A 26539-nucleotide genomic window follows, 5' to 3' on the forward strand; every position below is an offset into this window, starting at 1 on the left:
TACTTTCCACTCTAATGAAAACTGTGAACTACAATTATAGAATGTTGGGACAGAACAGGCGCTTAAGGTCATGGAGTTCAATCCCTTTGTTTTTCTGATGAAAGTATGGGGGCCTAGACATAACCTGTGATTTGGTCGAGGCCACAGAGCTTGTTAATGGTAGCGATGGAACTTGAACAAAGATCTGCTCAGCCCAGAGCAATGTTGTCCTCACTACACCACGGACGCTCTGCCTCCTATGATCAGTCTTGCTTAACCAGATCTCACAGCATAAAGGTAGCTGATGTTATTGGTTGTGGCTTACCCTCCGTGCCCATTCATCAGTTTGGTGGCTGAATGTGAAATAACGAAGGTGTCTGACTTATAAGTTGCTACAAGAGAAATGAAATGATTCCATACCCAAACCCTGCCCCCAACTCTAAAAATTTCCTGCTTTATGTTCATCAATAATGAATAGCCTATCCCTGCAATGCTCAGAGGGAGCTTACATTGCACTTTTGAGCAGCCGGTTAGTAATGTACAGTGGATAGAGCCTTTCTTTCAAATCCCAGGACGGCGGGTCCTTCAAGGCTAGCATTGCATTATCAATTAGCTGCTGAGTGAATGCTTGGCATGTGTACTAGTGAAGAGGCACACAATTAGCTTATTGTTCCTTTCTGTATTGTGCTGAGAGGATCCAAGGGATTGGTAGGGGAACAGGCGAGACAGGCATCACTGTGGATGTTGAAGAAGGGAGTTACTCAGACCTCAGCATCTTCACTTGCTTGCTCTGGTATTACAGCTATTTATTACTAAGCACTCTGTGTGGCTGGGTGGAGTGTGCCTGAGGAAACACATCCCAGACACCACCTGGGGTTAGTCTTGCTGAGCCCTCCACGTCTCTGACTAATTCTCGTCATTATCATGGAACCCAACAGTCCCAAAAAGATACAATTTGCTGTGCCTTTATTCCAGAGTCAGATTGCACCAGAAGCAGCAGAGCAGGTAAGTGGAATTGGGTGGGGACCAGTCCTGCATATAAGGTCATAGGGACATACACTCTTGGTATTAATTGAAAGCTTCTCCACGTTTTGAATTTGCCTAAACTTTGTGACTTGTGTGATATGTGAATGAGAAATAAGTTGGTTTCCACATGACCTTGTATTTGAGTTGCATTGGGGGAACTATTGGCTGAAATGAGCATTTTATGTGATACAAAATTAGCACTCATTAGGGAAAAATGGTTATGTTAGCAATTCAGATTTGGATCCAAAAATCTGTTTGCTTTTGCTTATTAAAATAACAGGTTCAAGATTTAGAGAAACTTAAAAAAAAATTCTCAAAATTAGCAACATTTTATTTCATTATTTATAAAATAAAAAGATTCATTTAACAATGAAAGCATTAAATCTTGGAATAATTTCAGATTACAGGCTTAATATTTTAAAGTTTTCATTGTATACCCAAAGCAGTAATTATAAGTATATGTAATACATGGTGGATAGGTTTTGCAGTTGTATATATAATTTAGAAAACATTTTATTCAGATATTAAAAATAGTATTTGAACATTTCCTGGATTCCTTTTCTATGTCTGATATATCTATATATCTGTTTTTCTCTGTCTTTGTCTCTCTGTCTCATGTGAGATTGGTTTACATCTGTATCACCTTTCATATTCAGATTTACTTAGATTCTTGATGCAATGGAACCACTTAAAAGATCATTTGTGGTAAAATTACAACAGTGGGGAGGTAAAAGCAAAGAAATGTATGTATTCATCAACCTAATTCATTAATTTCTTAAAACCTAAATTATCCCCGAATACTTTTCCAAATATTATATACAAAGTCTTAAAAATACTTATTGAATCTGAGGCTCATAATTTCCTAGGATGTTTTGATAATCTAAAGTAGATCCACCCGACTCAGGCCAGGTAAATACAACCTTGAACATGTATCTATGTTGAGTGGGGCATTGGTTCTATCTCGGACAAGATGTCACTGGTAAATTTTATCCTCTATCCTACTGACATATACCTGAGGAATTTACCTATATATTTAAGAAATCAAAGACGCATTAGAGATTCTAATCATAATACACTCCTGTAACTCTTAAAATAAGAAAAAGCCCCACATCGAACCTATTAGCTTTAAATGAATTATATACTCTCACAAGATCCATATTCATTCTTTTTTTTTGTTGATTTGTTCTAAACATTACAGTAGAAAATAAGAAAAGCTTATGATATTAATTGAAATTTAAGACTCATGCTGTTAAATTTAACCTGCTAGAAATTTGAGTTCTCTAAGCTTTTCTTACCCTGTTTAGAAATAAGGGTAATGGATCTTGAAAGCATCATCAATATTATAAGGCTCCAAGAGAGCCATTAAAATTAGCAAGTCATCCTCATATCTTCACTGCATATTAATTTTTAGTGTCACTATTTTATTATATTCAACTGTTGCTTTTCTGTGGAAATGTAGCTTTTTGGTCAAAGAAGGTGATACTAATATGTGACAGTTGTACTGTCTGGCTTTTTACTATTCAAAATAAAATTACTGAGCACCTACTGTGTGCCCTCCAGAAATTTGTTTTTGTGTGTTGGGAAAAGATGAGAATGGGACAGCTTTGCAAACTGTAGAGTAACCAAGCGCAGTGTCTGACTCTCGCTGACCTTAGCCGGGCCTCTGTCGTTCACAGATCAGGAAAAGAAGACCTACACCAGCATCGCTTGTGATTCTCAACGAACACAATCCCCCAGGTAAGGAAGCATGATGTCTTTCTTGCTAATGGAACAGAACAGAATTATTTGAAGAACGTCAAAGAGCGTGACATTGCCAAAAGATTTCAATTCAGGATTTCAGTTAGCAATAATCTAACAAGCTAGTTTATAAAATGGATCATAAACAAAATCAGAAATAAATATTATAGGAATTGTCTCAGCCAACAGCCTGCTTTTCTTCTAGAATGACACATTGGTGATGATACGCTATGAAATGTTTTGTTAGCATTCACTGTCATGTCTTCGGGTGTTTGCATAGAATCTGGTTCAGTGCTTATTAATGAGGCCGGTGGAAAGTTGTTTAATTAGGTTCCAAAGTTCAAATTACAGCCCTAGAGATGCTTATATCTTTACAGAGTAGGTTTTTTATTATGAAAGGTTGTCATGGGGTGGGCAATGAGCCAGCATTGGCTACAGCTTTGCTGCTAATGTCATCTCTGAATAATGCAATTGACAAGTAACCAGATCAATTTTCAGCACTGCCCATTTGAGAGCCGTTCTAAAGGGCTGTATCCATTTTTTGAGGTTTTATTTTCCATTTCCTGTAAAAAGTAAAGCTGCATTATTATTCCTGATAAAGGACTGTGATCTGCAATACGCAAACATTATTTACTTATTGAATGGGGGTGATTTTAATCTCACATTTAAGTGCTGTTTCTAGAAATACAAGTAAGACAGCAAATGTCATGGCATTAATTTGTAACTAGGCAGGACTTGGAGTTGGATTTTTGGTAGGTATAAACAATAAGAGTAGACAAAAGGAATTTGAATGGTGGAAACATAATAAGTCTAAGTATAGGTTGTAGTGAATGATCTGTTTTAAGAATGCCAGGGCAAAATAGTCTTCGACTTTTTCAGATTCCTTTCTAGTTAGAGAAACATACATGAGATAAGAAAGCAAAATTCTAATACAATATTCATCATTGAACCCAAGTATAGGAAGGTGTTTAGCCAATGGGAAACAAATAAGCAAATTTATTCCTGTTGAAAACAAAAAATTATGATTTGGTCCTATACCTTTAAAGTGCTATAGAATTTTAAAATCATTTTCAAATATATCTCAGAATAAATGTTAACTTAATTCTATTTGGTTGAATAAGAGATGCAAATGGTATGCACTTATAGTTTGCAAGTAAGTACAAGTAAATAAACATAATAATAAAATCTCCTTAGATAGGAGGTAATTTTATAGCAATTTCCAATCACTACCTTTGCCCATAGTGACAGACTTTTCCACAATCTCCTAGAGCTTACCTCCCTATGCCAACCTTTAAAAGTGTTGCTCAACTTGATTTCTAGGTGTCCTTCTGCCTACTAAAGAGCAGAGTTCTGCAGGCATTGTGACTGAACATAGTGAAACCATGTAACCGACCTTTGTGGCTCTCGTTTGAGCCATTTCTTGAGTGCCAAATATGTGCTATTGATGACGAAAGTGAGCATCAGAGAGATGAAGTGACTTTTGTTTAAGACATTCCACTAGAAGTGACAGACGACACTCAGATAATTACACTCAGACAATGACAGACAAACTGAGATAGTCCTAATTCTAAAGCCCACACATTTTCTACGGCATGATGTTACCCCTGCAAATTTCAGTTTGCATTACTTAGTGAAGGAATGTGATTAGACATTCAAGCCCTATCGACAAGCAAACCCGAACTTCAAATAAATCCTTTCTCTAAACCACTTAGCTTAGTGGACTAGGAATTATATTTAAATATCCCTGTCTGGGGGCCGGCCCCGTGGCTTGGCGGTTGGGTGCGCACGCTCCGCTGCTGGCGGCCCGGGTTCGATCCCGGGCGCGCACCGACGCACCGCTTCTCCGGCCATGCTGGGGCCGCGTCCCACATACAGCAACTGGAAGGATGTGCAGCTATGACATACAACTATCTGCTGGGGCTTTGGGGGAAAAATAAATAAATAAAATTAAAAAATAAATAAATAAATAAATAAATAAATATCCCTGTGAACCAAACAGGTTTTGTCTAGTAACCTTTTTCTTACCAGATCTCCTAATCATTAGATGGCATTGTCCTATTTCCCTTATTGACTCCATCCTTCTCTCTGTTTACAAGCACCACTGGAGAGAACTTAGATGCAAATAGCATCTCACAGAGAACTATGTTATTTTAGTAATGTCACCTCTCTGCATCTTCATCCTTCTTTTGGAAATGAAAATACTTTACAAGGGACAGATCAGCCTTTGGCTGTGTATAGCAAGGTTTATGGCAACCAGAAGTTTTTGGACTAGCGATGGATTCTTGAAGCAAAAAAATCACATGCCTGTATAGCTTTCCCAGTAAAAATGATCTAGAACCACGATTATTGGGGAAATAATCTAAGGACCCAACAAACAAACAGCAACAAAAGAACACTTCACCAAACCAAACCAGACCTAGAGACTGGTCTTTATTAGCCAGGTGGTCTTAGGTAAGGGACAACATCTCCAAGCTTTATCTTCTCGTCTATAAAATACAGATTACAATAGCCATCCTTTCTACTTCACAGAGTTGTTGTAACAATTGAAACAGTTAATGTGAATACATCTTAAAATTTGCAAAGTGCAACAAATGTTAGGTCTCATTAGCTGATGTTCTGGAATACAAACTGTGCAGGTGATATTAAAGAGTTAAGATATAATAAGAAGAACAGAAGCTTCGTAATCTCATCTGCACTAAATATTTCTGCCCTATTCAACAATTCTTTATGTTCCAAATATTATCTGAACACTTTCTATCAAACAAAACAAAACAAAACAAAACGGCAACAACAACAAAAACCTCGTTAAGTGTTAGATGATCTTCTTCAAGCAATTGCTTCTTCTAGCCCTCAAAAGCAATGTGTTCTTTTACAAATAAAAATTGGGTGCAGCTTTAAATTCTGGTAAACTAAACAGATCTCTTCAATTTATTGAAATTGCCCAGGAAACAACTGAGTGTTTTTGGAATTACCTGTCATTAATGCTGTTTAAAATTCAAATCCCTGAAAAATCTTTCTTTATTGTCAATTAATGAGGCAAAGAAAATTAAATTTTCCATTATAGAGACATAATTAACAAACCTTTCCAATTCACATGATGAGATTGGTGTATTGTAATCATTGTTAAATGAATTAGACATAGCTCCTTTTTTTTTTTGCCTTTGTAGAAGTTTGCAGAAATAGTCAATTATATAGCATATTAGAAAGAATGATTTGATTTTAGATTTAGAAGTACATATGCATTCTGTTTATATTTGATAGAAGGGAAATAGAATAGAAAGATATTGCATCACGTAAATCCAGATTGCTTGATTGCTAGTTCATCGATGCTGGTCTAAACATATAGACGAGGTAGGCACCCGACTGATGGATTCCAGGGACAGCAAAATGTCCCATCAGCCCCTTTCTAACCAATGGCCTAGAATTCTCAGCACTAAGGGCATTACGTAAACAGATATATAACCTGTTAAGGATATGTCACTCTCTCGCACAGATTAATCAGTTTAACTCAAAATAATGGGAAACAGGACTAAAAATTTTGAATTGAAGGCATCTTGTCTGAAAAAATTTAATAGCAAAGGACGTATTTTTATGGTAGAGAGAGCAGAAACTGTGTTTGCTTCCAAGAATGACTCTAAACAGCCAGATGGCTAAGATACTGGAAGCTTGAGGTGTGGGAGTAGAGAAGCACCAAAGACAAATTTCATCTTTTTTAAATGTTTTCTGGGGCTGCCAACGTGAGTGACCTTGTAGCAATCTGCTTATCTGTCTGTATTTTCAGTTCGTCTTCTGATTAAGGGCCTGTTTATGATAAGCTCTCTGAGACTATGTAGTAGAGCCTCATTGTCTATCCTTTACTGCGTGCTGTTTACTTTTACTCTTTTATAATCTGTAGTTAACTGGTTTGGTTACCTGTATTTTTATTTAAAGGGATGACTACACAGAAATTCTCTCTGTTTAGAAATAAATGGTAATGCCACTTTCTGCAGTTTATTTCATCACATTTCTGGATTTACTTAAACATTGCTTGTCTTTAAGTAGACGTATAAGAAGACTGTACATTTGGTTACCAGTATTAGAAATCTAGAATTGGAAAAGAACTTCAAGCAATATCTAATCCAACCACACATCTTCATGAAAGATACATAAATCAACCCAAGTCCCTGAGAATCACTCCATTTTATATATCTCAGAGAAGAATCCCTAACTACCCCTAGTTTTCAATTCCAGATCCAATAATTTTAGATGCTAGAAAATATAATTTCTTAAACCAAATTTGAGTAATGTCCCATTTTATTCTAAAATAACTCTTCATTTTCTCTCTTCAATAAAAATTCGTTTATTCACCTTTTTAAATACATAAAAGAATTTTTTATTATTTTCTTTTCTGGATTGAGTATTCCCAGTCCCTTATAAGGACCTTAATGAACTCTATCCAAATTCTCCTTGTCTCGTGGCGTTTGGAGCCCAGGACTAGACACAGTCTTCCGGTAAAAAGCCAGCCTAGACCAGGCCATCTGAATATTAAAGTTTGTGGCATCCATTCTTCTCCACTTACTGTTAAGCAGAGAAAATATGGTTACAATTAGATTTAATGGACCTGAGGCCTATTAAACATGAGTGAACTGTAAGAGGCCTAGAACATAGTGAAGATTTGGGTAAGTACCCAGGAGTTTTGGCGTCGTTTAAAAGTTTGTTGTACATCTAAGAAATGGAACCAGAAACATAATGTAAAATGATTTGGGGGGATATTTATTGAACTTCCTATCACAGCTGAATTTGCAGATTGATTTTATCTTTGACACTTTTAGCTCCAAATATTCTTAGAGATGAGGAATAAAAACAAAACCATTTTCTCACATGGGTCAGGATTCTAAAAATTAGTTGGTATGAGACATATGTATTAAATATCACACTATCTCCTTTCAACCTTGATAGTAAGTCTAGTCAGTAGAGACAACTGGGAATCTAACTGATTGGGCCGTTCAACTCTCAAACTGAAAATGAAGCCACAGTCCATTCTCAACGTTGTATATGACATTCTAAATGAGGCTTGCATTTCAGGACTCTGATACTAAGTTACTAATGACATTTTGAAGGCTCTGGATTTATAATCCTGAGACATTGGATGCTAGCTAGAGAATATTGCTGGACTCAGACTGAGTCGTTCCAAACAGAGGGGCTCTAGGAATTTCTAACGATCAGAGGTTTTGCAGGACCAGCAAAGTTGAAGTGGACATTTATTTCCAGTGTTAGAGCATTCATGTTCACACAATCTCTTTTCATGGACACCCTGTGTTTTACAAAATTAACGATTTATGGTCAAAAGGCAATGAGCACTTTGAGTGCAAGCTTCAGGAATCACACTGAGGATTTTTCTGGGACTCCTAAGGATGAGTAAGATATCATCAGCCACAGAGCTGGAGGTGCCTGTCACCCCCACGGACCTCCAATCAAAGGTATTCAAGTAAAAGCTGTACTGGACCCATAGTCCATACAGTTTTGTTTTCTTCCAAGTTTTCTCATCTTCTTTGGGAATGTGGTTCTTATTAATTTTGACCCGCAATCCTTGTTAATTGTTCAGCATTTATTTTGCTTTCTCAGTATAAATGACAGTACAAAACAAAGAAAGGTCCAGTGTTTGAAGACCATTCAACAGTTAACTGGTATTAATTTCTAAAGAATTGTCAGAAAAGCCTATTTTTTTCTCCTCAGCATTTATTTCTATGAGTTATTGAATGCCAAACCATGCTGAATGATTTAAAGACAAGTGACTCATATGCCTTTCAGAGATGCATGTACTGTACAATTGATTGACTTATTTTCCCATAACTATTCCGTCTCTGCAGCCAAATAGCCCAATCAATTGGAATAATTGTGAGCCAAAGATGAGGTTCTAGTTCTCAGGAATGCCAAGGTTTGCATACTGTAAGTGTTCAAAGGAACTCGTATAATCTTCAAATTAAATGAAAGCAAAATGAAAGGGCAAATCATAAAACTATGAAATAGTTCTACTTCGTTGCAGCAAATTACTACTTTTGCTCATTTTGAATGATAGCATATATTGCTCACCTTTTATGCTGATTTTAATTACAAATGGCTTAGTGAAATATGACTGAATGGTGGTAGGGTCAATGCATTTCATTTTTCTCAGTCTCTGTTTCCCTACTTGTGGAGATGCAGAAGATGAAAATAACTCTAAGGTACTTTTGCATGGCATAGCCAGGCAGTATTTGTAGCAGGTAAAGCACTGGCTTTGCGGTAAGACCTGGCGTTGAATCCCAGCTTTGCCAGTTACTTGCAGTGAGACATTGAGTGTGTACTTAACCTCTAAGGGCTGGATTTCCTCCTTTCTTAAATAAGATGCTGAGGTGTGAGAAAACGCATAGCACGATGCCTGGAACCAAGTAGATACTAAAGATGTGTGATCCAGCTGCGTCGTACTCAAGCTGAGAAAAGCCGAGTACTCCTAAAAGCTGCATTTCTTATCAGAAGATAGCCCAGCTCTTTTCCAAACCTGACTTCATTAGGCATTGTCAGTGTCCCCAGAGTAGCGGGTTCTTGATAAGAGAAAAGATGTACCATACCTCTAATTCATCAGGATAAGAATATACAATTATGGAATTGTTATGTATCTTATACTGTGGTATTTGTTCAACTGAGCATGACTTGTTTACAAATATAATTTTCATGAAATATGAGTTTTTTAGAATTTTCTTTAAAATAAGCATGCTACTGATGTCTATAAAGTTGTGAAAAAGCTATTGTAAGCAATAGAGATCTTTGTGGCAGATTTGTATTTGACCAAAAATGAAACTCATATTCTAAGTGTGTGGAGAGAAAAATGGTTGAATAGGTTTCAAAAATATAAAAATCCTTTAGAGTTGTCTATCAAACACTCATTTGGTTACTCACATTTGATTCCACTCCATTTGTTCTCACTTCCTTCCATACACCATCCCTGTGCTGTATTCTGGGTAGAGCTTTCTTTCTTGGTTCCTTCTTTTGGTTCCTTTGCCAGCTCCTAGGCTTAGTCTAGACTGATTCATTTGTATAAGTCAGTCTCCGTCTTTTCCACCAATTTCTCTTATTTAAATTGTAGCACCAGACTCACTTAAATTTCAAAAATTTTCCCTGAGTAATCTGATTCATTGTTTGGCTTCGTTATTCCAACACTCTCCTCCCAACTCCAACTCTTGAAGCTATTTCTGACATTCAATTCAATTTAATAAATATTTAACTAGTCTTTATTCTAAATCCTCCATGAGCACGTGGTCTAGGTAACAGAGAATAATACAACTAGATGAACTAGGATACAATTGTAATAATAGAAATCTCAATTGCTCAGACCATGGTAAAGATTAACTCTGGCCAAGACATAGAGACACTTATTTGTCATGCTCATTATTCTGTAAAACATTTGTATGACTTATTTTGATCTTTTGGCTTTAAGTTCTTAAGGATGGGAATCAGAGCTAAAATTTTACTATTTAGTCCAAATTATTAGAGTAGATATATCTAGTAGAGTAGATATTAGATGCCCATGGGCTATTAAATTTAAATGGATAAAAAATAGATCGTCGAATCCAATGTCACTCCATCAAACTTTTTGGGCACCTACTCTGATTAAGGCACATTGTTAGCTGCTCTGGGGGATAAAATAGGTAAGTCATCATTCTTGCTTTCATGGAGACAACTACCTGAGACATATTTATAAGTTGACACATGTATATTGATAGCAAAACCAACAGCATGTGGCACAAATATAAAACATATTTTAATTCAATACGGAAATGTCTACTGTAGGACATTTTTGAGGATTAGATTATAATGTGGTAAAGTACGGTATAAAGACTGGATGCTTGATTAATGACAACTATGATTTTGGGGAGGCAGGCACCTAGAACTTAGGAGTAGAGGAGTTGGAATCACTCGGGTCTGGATGTGGATCTCAGATGGCCGCTTACTGCCTGGGTTACCCCAGGGAAGGTGCTCATCCACCTAATGCTCATTGAGTAAGGAAGCTGGGTTCAGGTGGCTTCAAAATGCATGTTTTTTTTTTTTCAACACTACTATATTTCACTAACTATAAAACATTCATTACAAAGAAGGCTATTCTGCATCCATTGAATAAACAGACGTGGGTTTTTGTGTCTGCATAGTAATAGAAATGGATCACATCATCATTAGCTGTTCTGAGGAGTTTAAGGACACGTGCAGTTTCAAATTTAAGACCGAAAAAGTTACTAACAGTTCTTTCTAATTGCTTCTAGTTTATAGTCATATTTAAGAAAAACAGTGAATTAGTGGTACTTGGTGACCTCTAACAAAAAATTTGGCCAAGCTACATAATTAACGTAGAAGAGTAATTTCCATATTTCTTTATTTTAGAACTGCTCAGGAACTAGCCTTCAAGCTTTGGGATTTTCTACCCTTCTCCCACCATTTTCTAGTCATGACTTTGATCAAGTAGTGATCTGACACTGGGCCAGCAATTCCAGACACCATTTGGTAGCAGAATTTACCAGAGTCTTAAGCTGAAATGCTCCTAGGGCCCAGGCAGGCGACATAGATGAGTGCCTGGGCACTGTATAGGACATTGTGACAGGGACTATGGTCTACTTGGAGGATGCAAGCCTCATTCAAAGCTTTCAAATTAAACAGACAGACAAAACTACAACGAAAGAAAAAAACACTGTGAGGGATGGGGGCGCCTACATGGTAGGATTTTTAGAGATGCTGGAAAATATCTCCCTAAATCAGTTTCCATACTACCTGAAATTTTACCTTTTGAAGTTATTACTATTACTAAACTCCATCTTCTAGAAGACAAGAACTCTGACCAGATGTGACACTGTCCCTGACACTTTAGAGAAGTGGTCTACCTGGAGCTCAGAAGGGATCTGTGAAAGTCGGAGGTGGAGGGAGAGGAAGCTCCTGGAGCAAATGTCCCAGATGCAAAGATTAGGGATCTCAGAATTCGTCTCCTCCCTCCCAGTCTGTTTGCTGTCCCTGCCTTCTCCATACTCTGTCCCCTTCAGATCTTCGCTAATATTCCAGGGCCCCCCACCACATGTTGGGAAGTTACATCTAAATCTATAAATCTTCTCTGTGCTATGGGTGGAAGACTGTCTCTGAATTTAACTCAGTGACTTTGTATCACTTAGAGTAATTTGATATAGTGACGACTATAGTGCTTAACAAAGCTGTTTGTGAAATAAGTTGCCAAAATCTGCATCATCAAAGGGAGATATATCGACAGTCTGGTTAGAGTACAATTACAGTTCAACCTTGGCAATAACGCTGAGGGAAAAGTACTGTGTGAACTAAGAAAAGCTAGGAAACTTCTTTTTTTTTTTTTTTCGTTCTGTGGGAGCAATTTTCCATCATTATGGGACACAATTTTCAGAATCACACTCTTTAAATATAAATACATATTGACTTGCTTGTAAAAATAGAACTGAAAGCACAAAATGGAAGAATGAGAACAACAGTTATTTTGGAATCCAATTTTTAGAATAATTTGCCTCAATGAGGCAACATCATTTTATGCTTTTGTTCCCTATCTGATGAAGAATAGACAATTAGAAAACATATACACAGATATCTACATGCACAAACACACGTACACATGCCCGTCTGTGTGTAAAAATATCACAGGCTATTTATCCATGTAATAAAATCTGTCCCCACTAAGTGAGTTGACTTACAAAAAGGCCAGGACCTACCAAAGTATCTAGAAAAGCTTTGTGAATTCAGGTTATAAAAGGAATAAAACTAATAATAATTATTTAAGTGTCTAACCCTTTGAATTAAAACCAATAGATCAAAAACTAATCACATTATTTGAAAAACCATGAATAAAAAACATTGAAATTACTGGCATAGATTGAAAGGGTGAAATTTATTGAATTATTATTTTTTTAAGTCAGAAGAGTATTTTAGAAAATAAGTTACATTTATGAAGTGTTAATTGCTTTAAGACTATCTTCTCATTTGGGTAGATTTCCTATGCCCATTGTCATAATTCATGAATACAAGGAGAAGTATTATAATTAGACATAGAAACTGAGCCCCTCCTGCTACCACTTGCAAGTCAATATCTAACTGAAATATGTCATCTAATTTGAAATCAATATTTAAACTCTTGACCTCAGCATTTCCGTTAATGATATCCCTATTCTTCTAATTGCTTATCCACACCACCTTGGAATCATCTCTGACTCCTCTCTTTCTCCCTTACCCCCTAAAACTAGCAATGGCTTTTCTGCTGATTCTACTGTATAAGTTGAATCTATCCCTCTATATTTTTATTGCCTCTGCTCAGTCTAGGGCACTTATTGCTTTATTCCAAAATCATACAGTAACTTCTAACCTGCTTTTCCATGACTTTAACAATGGGAGGTGGTTTTGTGTAGCACTAAGAGTCCTAACCTGAGAATCAGTGAACATGGCATGACTTAGAATCAAATCATGGAGTGACTCTGAATCTCGGAGTCTTAGTTTCCAATTTCATGCAGCACAAACCACGGTAACTCCAACACTGGTTGTGCTGCTGGAATCAAGCAAGATGATGTATGCCAGCAAGACTACTGATGGTAGATTTATTCTTTCCCCACTCTGGCTGTGTGACAGGTTTTTCCACAGACAATTATATAATGGGTAATTGAGTAGGGCAGCTTTGCTTTTCATAATTGATTTATTATGAAGTCTAATTTGTATCCTATAATTTACCTGTCCTAGCTTTTAATTAGCTATGATAAGGTACATGAGGTCTTCTCATAAGGAGCTCATATATTTTATCATAATCTGTACATGATTCCTATTTCTTGCTTTAAATAAGTCAATCACTTCCTCCATAGTCTATGGAATATTTATTACACAAACTGTTGATAATTGTACTAAAGCTGAGATTTAATTAAAGGAAAGAAATGAACAGAGGAAAGGAAAATAATTGTGTTAGATTATGGTTAACATTATTGCTTTATAATTTCTTTTCCATTTCATCCTTTATTATTGGCTGAGGGCTCTAAAGCTGAATACAGGAACCTTGCTCATTTGCCATAGGTACCTTCCTATTGAAAACAACTTTTCCATATGTGCAGGGATTTCAGATCAAGCAGGATAGACTCAGACTGGATTTGCTTTCCAAAGCACTGTAAAGATTATCCACTCTCCCTTCATGGACCCTAAGCTCTGACCACTTGCCCCCAGTGATTAAAAGTTTTTCAAGAAATGATGCCAGAGATCCACTCACCATCACATTTCAGTGAAGTAAAATGTCATGAATGATTGAGCTAAAGTGGCTCATCTCAAATTATACCACAGGTCATTTTACTTGATGAATAGCCCAGAATTCTTGCTTTACTCAGCCAGCAAAGAGCACCTTTTTGCTTAAGATTTTGGAGACAGCTGAAGACATTTTCATACCCTAGTTCCCCAGTTCACAGCCGTCATTGGAATCAAGGCAAACTCCAGCTGTACTGTTTATGTGGACAGTTATAGTATAAGGAACTTCAAGATATACTTTGAAATACATTTAGGACATAAAAGACAAAACATACCTCTAAGCTATAAATAAAATACTTTTAAAAACCATATAAGCTCAGAGGCAAATCTAAAGAGGTTAATAGTAATGTATCTTACTTTTGGTCATTTTATAGTTTGCAAACTTATTTCACCTATAATATATATCCTCAACAACTCTGTAAGAGGAATATAATAACCTCCATTTTACAGAAGGAGGGTGATAAGTGAGCTGCTCAAGGTCAGGCAAGATAGTAAGTTAGTAGGTTTGAAATTTAAACATAGGTCGTCTAGCCAAGGTCAATGTGCTTCCCACTACATTAATAACACTTTTCTTTCTGCAATAAACAACATCATACTCTTGCTATTTTATTTCTGTCTTCCTCATGGAAGTAATTATAAGCAAGTTCCTCATTGCAGCTTGGCCAAGTGAGATTCTATTTGATGTGATACCAGCACCTCTTTCCAGTCCAATGTAAGTAAGTTTGTTTTGGAGTGGTAATTCTACACTTTTTTCTTTTTCTTTTCTTTGGGAATTTATTAGATAAGAGGACTTTAGAGTTGTTAATACTAGATTTTTTATTATATAAGCAGAAACACAAGAAATCAGATAACCAAACAGAAAAATAAGTCTCACGCATTATCCTAGTCTTAGAGTTAGATCCTGTTATTTATTCATGTCTCTCTTTGCCTACTTATATATCGACACTTATTAAAAAAATCATTGTCTTGACTTAAAACATTAGTTGGAAGGCTAACAGTTTACATTTGGATTTTAGTTGACTCAGAACACGACCAATTTGTATACATACTGGGATGTCATGTTCCCTTCCCATCTACTGTAGTTCTTTTTATCCTCCTAGACTCAGATTAAATCCCCCTTCCTCCATGAAACCTTCATCGACACTCCAGCTGGAAATGCTTTACTTAAGTTGAAGTAACTCATTTGCTCCAACTGATTGTCTACGACTTTCTATCACCTAGTAAAGCCCTGAAGGAATGGATTACAGAATTAATATATTTTGATACGAGTTGGAAGAAGAAAGATTGTCACGAGGCCCTTCCATGTGTATTAGGCTTTAGTTAAGTCCTCTCTGGGTAGCAGGGCTGCAGAACAGGGCTCTGAAGATCTGGGGAAATGAGGAGGAACCCTTACTGTGGAAGGAAAATAGAGACCTCTTCAAACTAACCTGATTATTTCACAAGGTTTCCTCATCCTCACATTTCATAAGTACCTACAAATGATAACCCATTGGATCATCACCATCGTGAGCTCTTACGTTAAATATTTATGAGAGTAATTTAAAGTGGCCTTTGCAGCACAACACACAGGATGAACAAAGTTCTTGGAATCATCTCAGCAAGGATAAATTTTAGCAGTAGAGGACCTGAGCTGGTTGGTTCGTTGTTTTAGTACAGACTTGTTCTGAAGCAAGCACCACAGGCAACTAGTGACTGCGGATACACAGCTAATTTTCCATAATGATGATTTGGGGACTTCTTATGTTCTATAGGACAATTTAAAGCCGTAGTAGGTTTTGTCTAATGACCAATTTTATTCTTTCGTTGTTTTTAAATTACTTGAATCTGATTTTAAAATGTCAGTAAAATGATGATGGTGGAAAACTGAATATATAATCAATTTGGTCATTGAATTGGTCAAGAACTCAATTTAATGTCACCAAATAGCTGCCATATACTTTCCTTCTATGGTGACTAGCATATGGCCCCGGATAAATAGGGGCTAGGTTTTCTTTTCATTTCTTTTGAATTGTGAAATAAACATTTCACCTAGTAATTCTCCTTAAACTATTTCCCTTTCTTAGAAATAAGCTCTCAGGGAATAATTAGTAACCTGTAGTCAATACTGAAAATCAAACAGTTCATTACTTATCAAAAACATTTAAAATTACACAGCTTCATCCAAAATCCATTTGATTGATTTGCGGGTAAGATTTCTACGTAAGCAGAGCTTAATGACTGCAAGAAAAATAATTTTAGAGTGGACCTTGTACCTTATCCTTCCTTTCTCTCAGTTTTTACACAAGAAAATCATAGAAACAACTTACTTTGGCCCCAGTGAATTATTTGCAATCATACGTATATACAGCTTCACATTACAACATTCCAGCTGCTTTATTACTTTCTGACTGAGTCAGATAAGATTGTGTTCTGTGTATTTTTATTATCTGGGTACTTATTAGCATGTTTATCATTATGGGCATAGTGCTGGTATATTACATAAAAATGAGCTCATTGCAGGCATCAGCTCCCTTTCCTTATTGCTAACTTAGTTTGACATTCTTCTTGGCAGTTTTTCCAGACATACCAAAACCCACTTTCTATTGAGATTTTTTTTCCCTTTTAATATTAAAATTTTCTGTGCAGCAGCTAGAATTTGGAATTGACTTCACTGTTTTTAGAGCTATGGGCCTACATTTCACTTCAGTGAAAAGTCTGAAAGGCTTTAGCATCAAACTATTTATGAGAAAATAGCCTTCTTAGATATGAAATAAACTTGAAACTTTGACACAGAATAAATTAAGAAGAAATGGAATATGACTTCCTACCTCAAATCTTACTCTGTAAGGAATATATGCAAACTGAAACAAAATAAGACAAAACAAAAAAAATAAAAACAACTTAAAACATCATTTGTTCATAAGCCATCAGATTTATATTTTTATTAATAATGTAATTATTATGTAATAATGAGCAAGATTCCTTGTTCTTAAAGTAGAATACTCAGATTGTGCTTTTTATTAATAATTTTGATTGAATGTTTTAATGAAGGAAAAAAAGAAAGTGACTAAGACAAAAAGCATCAAAACAATATTTCAAAGAGCTGAAAAATAAAATGTTTTAACTTTTAATGTTGTTTATTAATATGCTTTATGATCTAGACTGATTCATGTGCTTTAAACACTCCAAATCCAAATTAGAAACATAGTAATATCCATACTAATTGCCACCAAACATTTGGTAGCAGAAAGCATATATGAAAAAAAGTGTGTTTATAAGATCACCCCAAATATCTGTACATTATAAGTCTCACCTTTTTTGTCTGTAATTTGTAGAACTATTCCATGCAGGGCCATGGTAAAAAACGAAACAACAAAAAAACCCCCAAAAAACTGCCATCGACCATTCTATTGGGACAGGATTGATCTGTATTTCTCCTAGAGCCAAGCAAATAGCAAGGAGCTTCCTTTGGTGAGGAGCAGTGGTTAATAATATCGTGACAACTATCAACATGTTAGAATTATAAAGGAGTTAGTTATTGAGCAGTTGTTGAACACCTACAGGTAGTGTGCTAAGAGCATGGACTCACAATGAAAGGTGATGAGATTTGCGGTACAGAAATATAGAATACTTCAGAAGCACACAGTAGGAGCACATAACCCAGTCAGTAAAGGCTTAATTGAGGAAGGAAGTTTGTGCTGAAAGCTGAAGGAAAAGGCAGGGAAGACTATCCAGGACAAAGGGGAAAGTAGGGACACAGTCTCAGAAGTAGGGCAAGGCGTTGCAGATTCAAGGAATGATGCAGCATGGAGTGACATCAGGTGGGGTGGAGATTAGGAAAGACACCATATTGGGGGCATTGTAAACATTTTTAAGGAGTCATGATTAGGAACCACCAAGTGGTTTCAAGCAGAAGGGCTCACGTGCTCAGATTTTATTCTAAATAGGTCCCTGTGGCTGCAGATAAAGAGTAGATAGGAGGGAGAATGTCTGAGTGCATGGAGAGTCAGTGGACTTGATTAATTGGATGGCAGAGGGGGAGACGGTAACCAAAAAGAGGTTTGAGTTTAGGCTATAGATGCTAGGACCCTTCCTAAGAAGGCAGAGCACATTTGGAGAGAGTGGGGAATGGTGACGAGTTCAGAATGGAACATTTAGATATAGTGGATAAAATAGCTCTCACTCTAATTCCATATGAAATATTCATAACGTTCCTGGAAGTAATGCCCCAATAATGGAGCCACTGGTATTAAAAACCAATTTACTAGAGCCTTTTAAGAGAAGGCACAATGTGCTTATAAAAAGGAAATGTTTACCTAGTAATAATTGCCTTAATAATGTTGGCAATATATCTACTATAGACTCAGTATAACTACCTGAAAAACAATTATTGCTCTTAATCATTAAAGAACTCCAATTAGACACATACATAATTAGCCAAGCAATTAAGATTAGCTACCCACATCTCCTTATCTGCTGAGTCACTAACGTGCTGCCAAACAATCGGGGGCATGGGTGTTAATCCTACCTCTGACAGCTGTTCCATACACAGGGGCTCCATGGAGTAGGTAATTCTAAATTGTATGACCTCAGTTCAACACATCCATTTAAATTCAAAGTCCAATTGGAGCAAAATAGTTTATTCTTCTTTGATGATTTGTATCCTTTTCATCTTCAGTGTTTAGCAAAGTGAGCAAGTGTGGCTGAACAAGTTATCTGAGCATGGATCTTGGAAGTTTTGAAGATTTGTAACATCAGAGGAAGCAAATTGTTTCATTTTATAACTGAGGGCATTTGACACACCCCATATAAACACACATATTTTCTGTCATTTATGTTATTTATAGCATTATTTTCAGGTCTCAGATAAATGCCTGACTACACTATCTACTACGTCATTCTCTTGTTCTCAGCCCCTTCCACCAAATTTTAGAAAAATTATATTTCTAGAAGTATGGTACAATCAAAAGATGTAAACTTTGGAACCAGAAAGACCTAGGCCTGAATCCCAATTCGACCATTTACTAGTTCTGTGACTTTAAGCAAGTTACCCATCCTCTTTGAGCTTCAGTTTGCTCCCATATAAAGTATAATTAGTAATATTTACCTCAAAGAGTTTTTGAAGATGAAAATAATGAATGAAAATGTTTGGTATTATAGCATCATAGTATTAGAACCAGTAACAATAAAACGTTAATATTTTGGAACTTGTTGAAGCGAAGAGTATGTGCTCTTTTCTTTCCTCGACTGGAAATCCTGCCAGTCTAGTCATTGAACTTGTTGGTTATCTTTGATGGTGATTTTATGAATTGGAGGATGAAGTGTCCCCAAAGACCACTGGTTGAACTTAAGGTACTGGCAACTTAAAAATCATTGAAAGGGAATTTAGACTAATATCTGTCATTATTACCTAGGATTTTACTAAACAAAATAAAAACAATGATATTTGGAAGTAAGTCTTTGGTTATGAAAGATCAAAGACATTTACTTTGATCTTCCCTGGAATCTTCTGAAGACTCTTAAAAAATATTCTCTTTTAATTTCTTAGTCAGAAAATAGGGATTAGATAAGAGAGACTAAAAGTAGATTTTAAGTTAATCAGATCTGCACAAATGGTCTAGAGCATTATTGGAACAAAAAAAAAGGCCTAAAAAAAGTGATATTTAGGCACTTTGTCTATATCTGGTGGTGACATCCATTGGTTCTCAGGACTGAAGGATAAATATTATTGTTGAACAAGGTTACAATTTTGAACACAATTGCATGGACTAATTTAAAAATTGTCTTTGACATGTCCTGACATCTTTTCTGTCTAATCTTTTCTTTTGTTAACGGTGGTCTTGAGTTTTAAGCAGTTTCCTCTTGTAGGGCAGATGTGTTGAAACGTGCATATGCAGCCATGTGCCGTTATGAGTAAAACACAAAGAAGTTGAAACCCAACCCTATACGTGAGCCATTATTGAAATATTTGAGGTCTTACAAAAAAAGCAAGAAGCTTAAAGTTTTGAGCAATGATCAAAGTGAAAACCATGGACTGAAGAATCATTGCAATATCAGGCCTTGAACTGGTTAACCTGGCTTCTCACTGCTTGTTAATGGTTTTCAGAGTACTCATCATATTGCTCTCCAAAATGAGGATGTAGGGTAGGAATTTGCTTATTTAAAAGGAATACTGGTTAGGGTATTGCCTATATTATCATGTTTTATCTATAGAAATTGTTTGCTTTTTATTACCTTATTTATGCAGCAGCAGCATGGGAATAATTAAAAACAATAACAATAACCTGTGTACTGGGAATCAGGAAATCTGGATTTTAATGTCAAGTCTGCCATGATCTAGCTATATGAAAGGGTTAATCACTTGTGTCTTTGAGTGTCGTTTTCTATACCTGTGAAATGAAAAGATTTGATGAGATGACATCTTCAATCCTTTCCCTGTATTGAAATGTAACAATTTTATAGTTATTGTTGGATATATACACATATACACACACACAGTCTATCTACATAGACGTTAACACATTCCTTAACTGATTTCTCATGGTGTTCCATCATCCTATGACTGTTTATTATAGCTTATTTACTTTAGAAAATACCAGTCCCAGTACCGATGCTACTAAAACCTTAGTTATATTTTCTTTCAAATCTAAACGTCATTTAATAATCCAGTTGAAATTTCAATCAAAGCCTGAGCTTTGTAGAAGAGACCGATTGAATGCAGATCCCCAAATCTGCCTTGTATGGAATTCTGTGGTTTCGAGAATAATGCCATATTGAGGCATGTGATAGTGAAATAAAAGAATACTGGACAATAGGGGCTTTTGTCTTGACTTCTGCTAACCAAGTGACCTTGGTAAGGTACTTTGACTTTTTTGTTCCCAGTGCCATTTTTTTCCTCAGTAGTCAATAAAGGCATAGTGCCTGGGGACTATGAGTTTATCTGGACCTATTGAAAAACACAGGGCCTGAAAATTTTAAGTGGATTTAGTGTATTTAAAAATATTTCAAAATATAAATCAATGTATTTGCATAAATGTCTATAAAATATAATGTCAGCTGGTTATTTGCAACTCAAAGCATATAGTTATAAACAAATTGTATTTAACGTGAGCTATAAATGCATGGTGATATACTTGATAAGATATAGGATAGGCCCCTCCAAGTCACTGCCTGTGCCTTTGGGAAAGGTACATTGGTGAAGAGGGACGGACTCAATGCTTTCAAAGGACACTCTCATCTCTAACATTTTACAATTACATTCACTGTTTTCTAAAAAATTCTTTCATTATAATTCTTGATAGTTTTAAATCAAAGGAATTTTAGAAAATATGCTTTTGTGATAACTTTACCTTTTAAGGTGGTAGGGAAAGCACAAGGATTTTGGAGTAAGATAGATGTGGGTTGGTATCTCAGTTTTACCACTCAGTGGTTAAGGGATCCTACAAAAGTGACAATTTTCTTGAAACCCAGTTTTTTCATCTGGAGAATAGTACAGGGTATTCATTTCAGGTGAACATTGAATGAGAGTTAAATGAAATAATACGGTTATTGGCACATGGTAGTTTCTTAATAAAATGTTAGTTTCCTTTTCTTTTTCTTTTAAACATAAAATTTGATTGACTTGGAATTTTTAAAGAAATAATTATTATACATTTGAAAGAGAAACTGATTCTTATTATTTATAGCTAAAACATGCTAACATTCCAGGTTCTTTAAACCACAGGCATCATTTAGTCAGACTAAGTATCTAATTTTGTCTTTATTTCTGATAAGTAACTGTAAGAGTCTCGGTTCCTGATTATATGGTCAATTGCACTTATCCCTCTATTATCTACTTAGAAGTGGTTAGACATCTGTTTAATTTTTGTGTCGTTTTATAGGCTAGGCTCTAAAATATTGTTTGTGTGATTCATAGCCAAATTTCCAATTACAGAACTAAAGTTTTAATCTCACTTTCATCCATGATCCTAAAAGAATCTTTCCTGTCATCACAAATAAAAGATAGTATATAGTTTACCCATCTTTGAAGAGCTTTAGCCATCTTTGAAGTCTTTGCCAGATGCTTGATAGGCCAACAGGTTTTATAAGTTTCCACTAAAGGTAGATGTTACAGGTGGATTGACTGCATCTTTAGAGTATTTATTTACTCATTTAGTATGAATTTAGCCATAAATTAATAATAAACTGATTGAGAAAAAAGATACATTTCTGGGAGCACATATATATATATATATAAATACATTTATACATACATATTATATATATAAATATATATGTATGCACATACATAGATATATGTAATCAAGATATGTCAAAACACTTTGAAGTTAATAATATTATTTTGTGGACAATACAGCAATAGAGTCCTAGTCGAGGTCTGTTTCCAATTTGCTGTGGTGCTTAGCAGGTTGATAACCCTTTCTAGGCATTTGGTTTGCTCATACATAAAATGAAGGCATGTCCCATCTATTCTCCTTGACCAGTGTGGGCTTTCAGAATCAAGACCAAGTCCAAATTTGGGTCTGGCTAGGGTTTAGATGCCAGCTGAGTGTGAGGAAGATACTGGAAGCTTGTTCAACAGAGCAGATTTGAGGTATGACTGAAGTCAGATAGGAGAGAAAGCAAGACTTTTGGGCAAATCTGGAATCAAGGATAAAACATTTGTGTCTGTGTGTATATGTGAGTGTGTGTGCACACGTGATCACTCATATTCAGGGGAGGGCAGGATGGGAGTAAAGAAATTTTATTTGTCAATTATATCTCAATAAAGCTGGGGGGAAAAAAGAAAAAAACAACTGAAAAAAAGAAGAAAAAGGGGCCTGGGTGGAGGTTTCTAGAAGGTTAAGGTAGACCTAAAGTGGAAATTGCTTACAGCTTTATTGAAGCACTTCTTAGGAAATGTCCTGCTGAGCTATAGGTGGAAATAGCAGAAATTCTTTAAATAAACTCTCAGAGTTGTGCCAAAATACTCTTGCATCTTTGACAGAACCGTACGTCTTAACTCTTTAACCATCATCCAGTTACTTTTTCATATTGCTGAAATCAGTATCATCAGAATATTTTTCTCATTTCACTCTAATTTTTTTATATTACTACAACATTCATACTAATTTCTCCTTGCTCGCTGTTTTTGCCCATATGGCTTCAGATTAAAGTGATGTTAGAATGAGGTAGGATAAAGGTCTTTCTGTTGTTGAAACCTCATGACTCTAGAACAGACCTCAGTTAATTCAACTTGACTGTAAACTGCCAAAAAACAGTTTCGTGTCTTGTTCATTTTTGCATCTATTCTTCACAGAGTCCAGCTCTGCACTTGCTCATTAGAGTGTTAACATTTAAAGACTATAGGATTGAATTGAGATAATTTTTCATTCTCTCATTTATTCAATAAATTAATAGGCTTTGAGCACTGTCTGCATGTTCCCGGCACTTGGAGATGCAGTGGTGAAGAAAACGAAGTCCCCGTTCTTTTGGTACACGTTCTACCGGCAACCAGTGGGAGGAGGAGTCATTAATCACTCGATTGATATCTCCAGTATGAAAGTCTCTATGAACTTGTGTTCTGTCAAATAAGAGAAGTAAGATAAAATGTATGACCTTGTGCTGTATATGGCAAAACATATTCATTCATCTCCACGTATTTAATCATAGTTTACTACAGAACACATTGTTTTCATCAAAACTATCATACTGCAAACCTTTGTAGTCTCAAAATAGATGTGTGATGCTGAAGTTCTAGATTTCTGGAATAAGTCAACAGAGGGAGAAAAATCATTCTCTTTTGTTTTGCACTGTAAAACAATGTGCTATTTATGTTGATTAATGGTCATTATTCTAAATTGATGTCCGTTAAAAGAACATGGCTACAGTTCAAGTTTTTTGAGACTTTATGTCCATTCAGACTAATCAATAATAAAAATTTCTATTGATTTCCCTTAGATTTTATCTTTGTGATACTATCTTCTTAAATATTTAAAGAAAAACTGGACAATAATGTGAAAAAATGGCTGTAATGATCTATCTAAATTACGCCAAAATAAAAATATTGAGAATGTAATTACTGAGTCCATGTTCTGTTTTAGGTGTGTTAGATAAAATAGATTGCAAGGATCTGATTTGTGAGCTTGTAAACTAGTTTTAGGAAATAAAACAAGAAAATCAGAACAGTTAATAGAGGCAAAAAATAATATAAAAGAGTTACAATAAGATAGAAGATGATTCATTATTTAATGATGTCAACAGTAAATGCTATAAGAGTTCAGAAGAATTAGAACTCTCAGAATATTGATGTTTTTAGAGTTGACTTTACGGAGGAATTGGAGTTTTATTCCAAGCATAGCTTGTGGAAGGTCACCGGAGGTAGAACATGTGAAGTTGATTGCTCAGGTCTGGACTGGAGCAGATGGTTAACATAGGAAACCAATGAGAATTTAGGTATGAGACCAATGTGTGGAGGGGCCAGGGTGAGTAATTATGAATTTGTCTTTCAAAGTGGAAATTATTGGCATTATATGAGCTAGAGCCTGATGTGATCGAATGAAGGCTCAGTCTTGCAGCATGCAGTGTGGAATGAGGAATGGCAGGAAGGTCAGTTGGGAGACCAGTGGAATAGTCTAGGAATGAGTGATAAGGATCTAAACAAGGGATGGCAGAGTAATGGATTGTAAAAGACAAATTTGTGAGGCATTGAGAAAAATGAATCAATGGATTGCCTGAATGGGTATGAGATGAGGAAGCTAAGAGAGAAAGCAGGACTCCCAGTACAGGAAATAGTGGGATTGGGAGACCTAGAGGAGGGAAATAATTTTGTGGTGGAAATGAAGTTAGTCATAAACGTAAAAGTAATGGTTATGTAGCTGCATTAGAACACATTAAACAAATTCATATGGTGTACACAACATACACATTACTGCTATTATTTTATATATATTATAGTTATAACCATATTTATGCCATGACAACATGCTTATACACAAAAACCCAACTTCAAAAATAAAACCAGGGGCCAGCCCGGTGGCTTAGCGGTTAAGTTCTCACGTTCTACTTTGGTGGCCCGGGGTTCACCGGTTCAGATCCTGGGTGCAGGCCTACTCACTGCTCATCAAGCCATGCTGAGGTGGCGTCCCATATAGAAGAGCTACAACTCTACAACTGTGATACACAACTACGTGCTGAGGCTTTGGGGAGAAAAAAGAAAAAATAGAAAGATAGGCAACAGATGTTAGTGCAGGGCCAATCTTCCTAAAAAAACAAACAAACTAACAAAGAACAAATGATAAACTCTATTTAAAAAGGAGATTCTTTAAAAGAGTAGAGGTTTATATCATCGTAGATACAGCTTGAATTTTCCTAGGTCTTGCCAACCTAAGGATATAGGACCTTATTTATAAATATCCTAAAGTTCCCTTGTGTGGTAGCCGTTACCTGCTATGTGGGCCCTCCAGACCCGTGGAAAGTGCTTTCCCTAATCAAATATTTTCCTGGATCCCTTGGGTGAAGTGTCACATGTGTACCACTTCTCATTATTTTTACCGCTCCATTGGGCACAGCGGCTACTACTTTGAGCTGTTTCAATCACCAGGCACATCTTTCTTCAGTTTGTAGCCACCCTCAGCCCTGAGCCTCTGGTAATTCAATGCACCACGCTTTGTTTGGTCAAAAATGTGTCTCTCTTCTTGGTATTAATCCACTGGTGGGGCTCTGAAATGCTTAAAAAGCAAGTTTATTAAACAGTATGGTAAAGTGTGTCTTTCAGGTTTTACTTTCAGCTCCTTGCCCCCTTTTTTTTTTTTTTTTTTTTGGCTTGAGGAAGGTTCACCCTGAGCTAACATCTGTGCCAATCTTCCTCTATTGTGTATGTGGGTCACCGCCACAGCATGGCCACTGATGAGTGGTGTAGGTTGGGGCCAGGGAACTGAACCTGGGCTGCCAAAACGGAGTGTGCCAGGCTTAACCACTAGGCCATGGGGCCAGCCCCTCCTTACCCCATGTTTGGATGACAAAATGAGTTCAGAGAGATTAAGTAATGCGGCAGACACCATATGACAAATCAGTGGCAGAGCTGGGATTCAAACTCAAATCTGTCTGATGGCAAACCCTGTATTCTAAACGACAGAGTTTTTAATAATTGTGAATGTCATGTAGTCTTATAAGATGGTATTGAAATAAGCTCTGGGGGGGCCAGCCCCGTGGCTTAACAGTTAAGTGTGTGCACTCCGCTACTGGCGGCCCAGGGTTCAGATCCCAGGCGTGCACTGACGCACCGCTTCTCCTGCCATGCTGAGGCCGTGTCCCACATACAGCAACTAGAAGGATGTGCAACTACGACATACAACTATCTACTGGGGCTTTGGGGAAAAAAAAAAAGGAGGAGGATTGGCAATAGATGTTAGCTCAGAGCCGGTCTTCCTCAGCAAAAAGAGGAGGATTAGCATGGATGTTAGCTCAGGGCTGATCTTCCTCACAAAAAAAAAAAAAAAAAAGAAATAAGCTCTGGGGATCAGAACCGGAAGCTTATCAAATCATCAAG

At 36.3% G+C, this 26539-nt stretch overlaps 1 protein-coding gene across 2 annotated transcripts in view; it reads left to right on the top strand.

The window, feature by feature from the left end:
* The first annotated feature begins 738 nt into the window (after window positions 1-738).
* Window positions 739-26539, top strand: part of PPP1R1C (protein phosphatase 1 regulatory inhibitor subunit 1C) — a 110809-nt gene continuing 85008 nt past the window's right edge. Inside the window, exons 1-2 of one of the 2 annotated variants that reach the window (XM_004426702.3) lie at window positions 739-984; window positions 2682-2742. In XM_004426702.3, the coding sequence (XP_004426759.1) occupies window positions 904-984; window positions 2682-2742 (142 nt within the window). In that variant the 5' untranslated portion in view covers window positions 739-903. Of the gene's footprint in view, window positions 985-2660; window positions 2743-26539 lie in introns of both variants that reach the window. The other variant, XM_004426701.3, reaches the window with a different exon arrangement.

This window comes from Ceratotherium simum, chromosome 9 (assembly GCF_057802395.1).
Source record: "Ceratotherium simum simum isolate JZ-2026a chromosome 9, ASM5780239v1, whole genome shotgun sequence".
NCBI classification, from domain to species: Eukaryota; Metazoa; Chordata; class Mammalia; order Perissodactyla; family Rhinocerotidae; genus Ceratotherium; species Ceratotherium simum.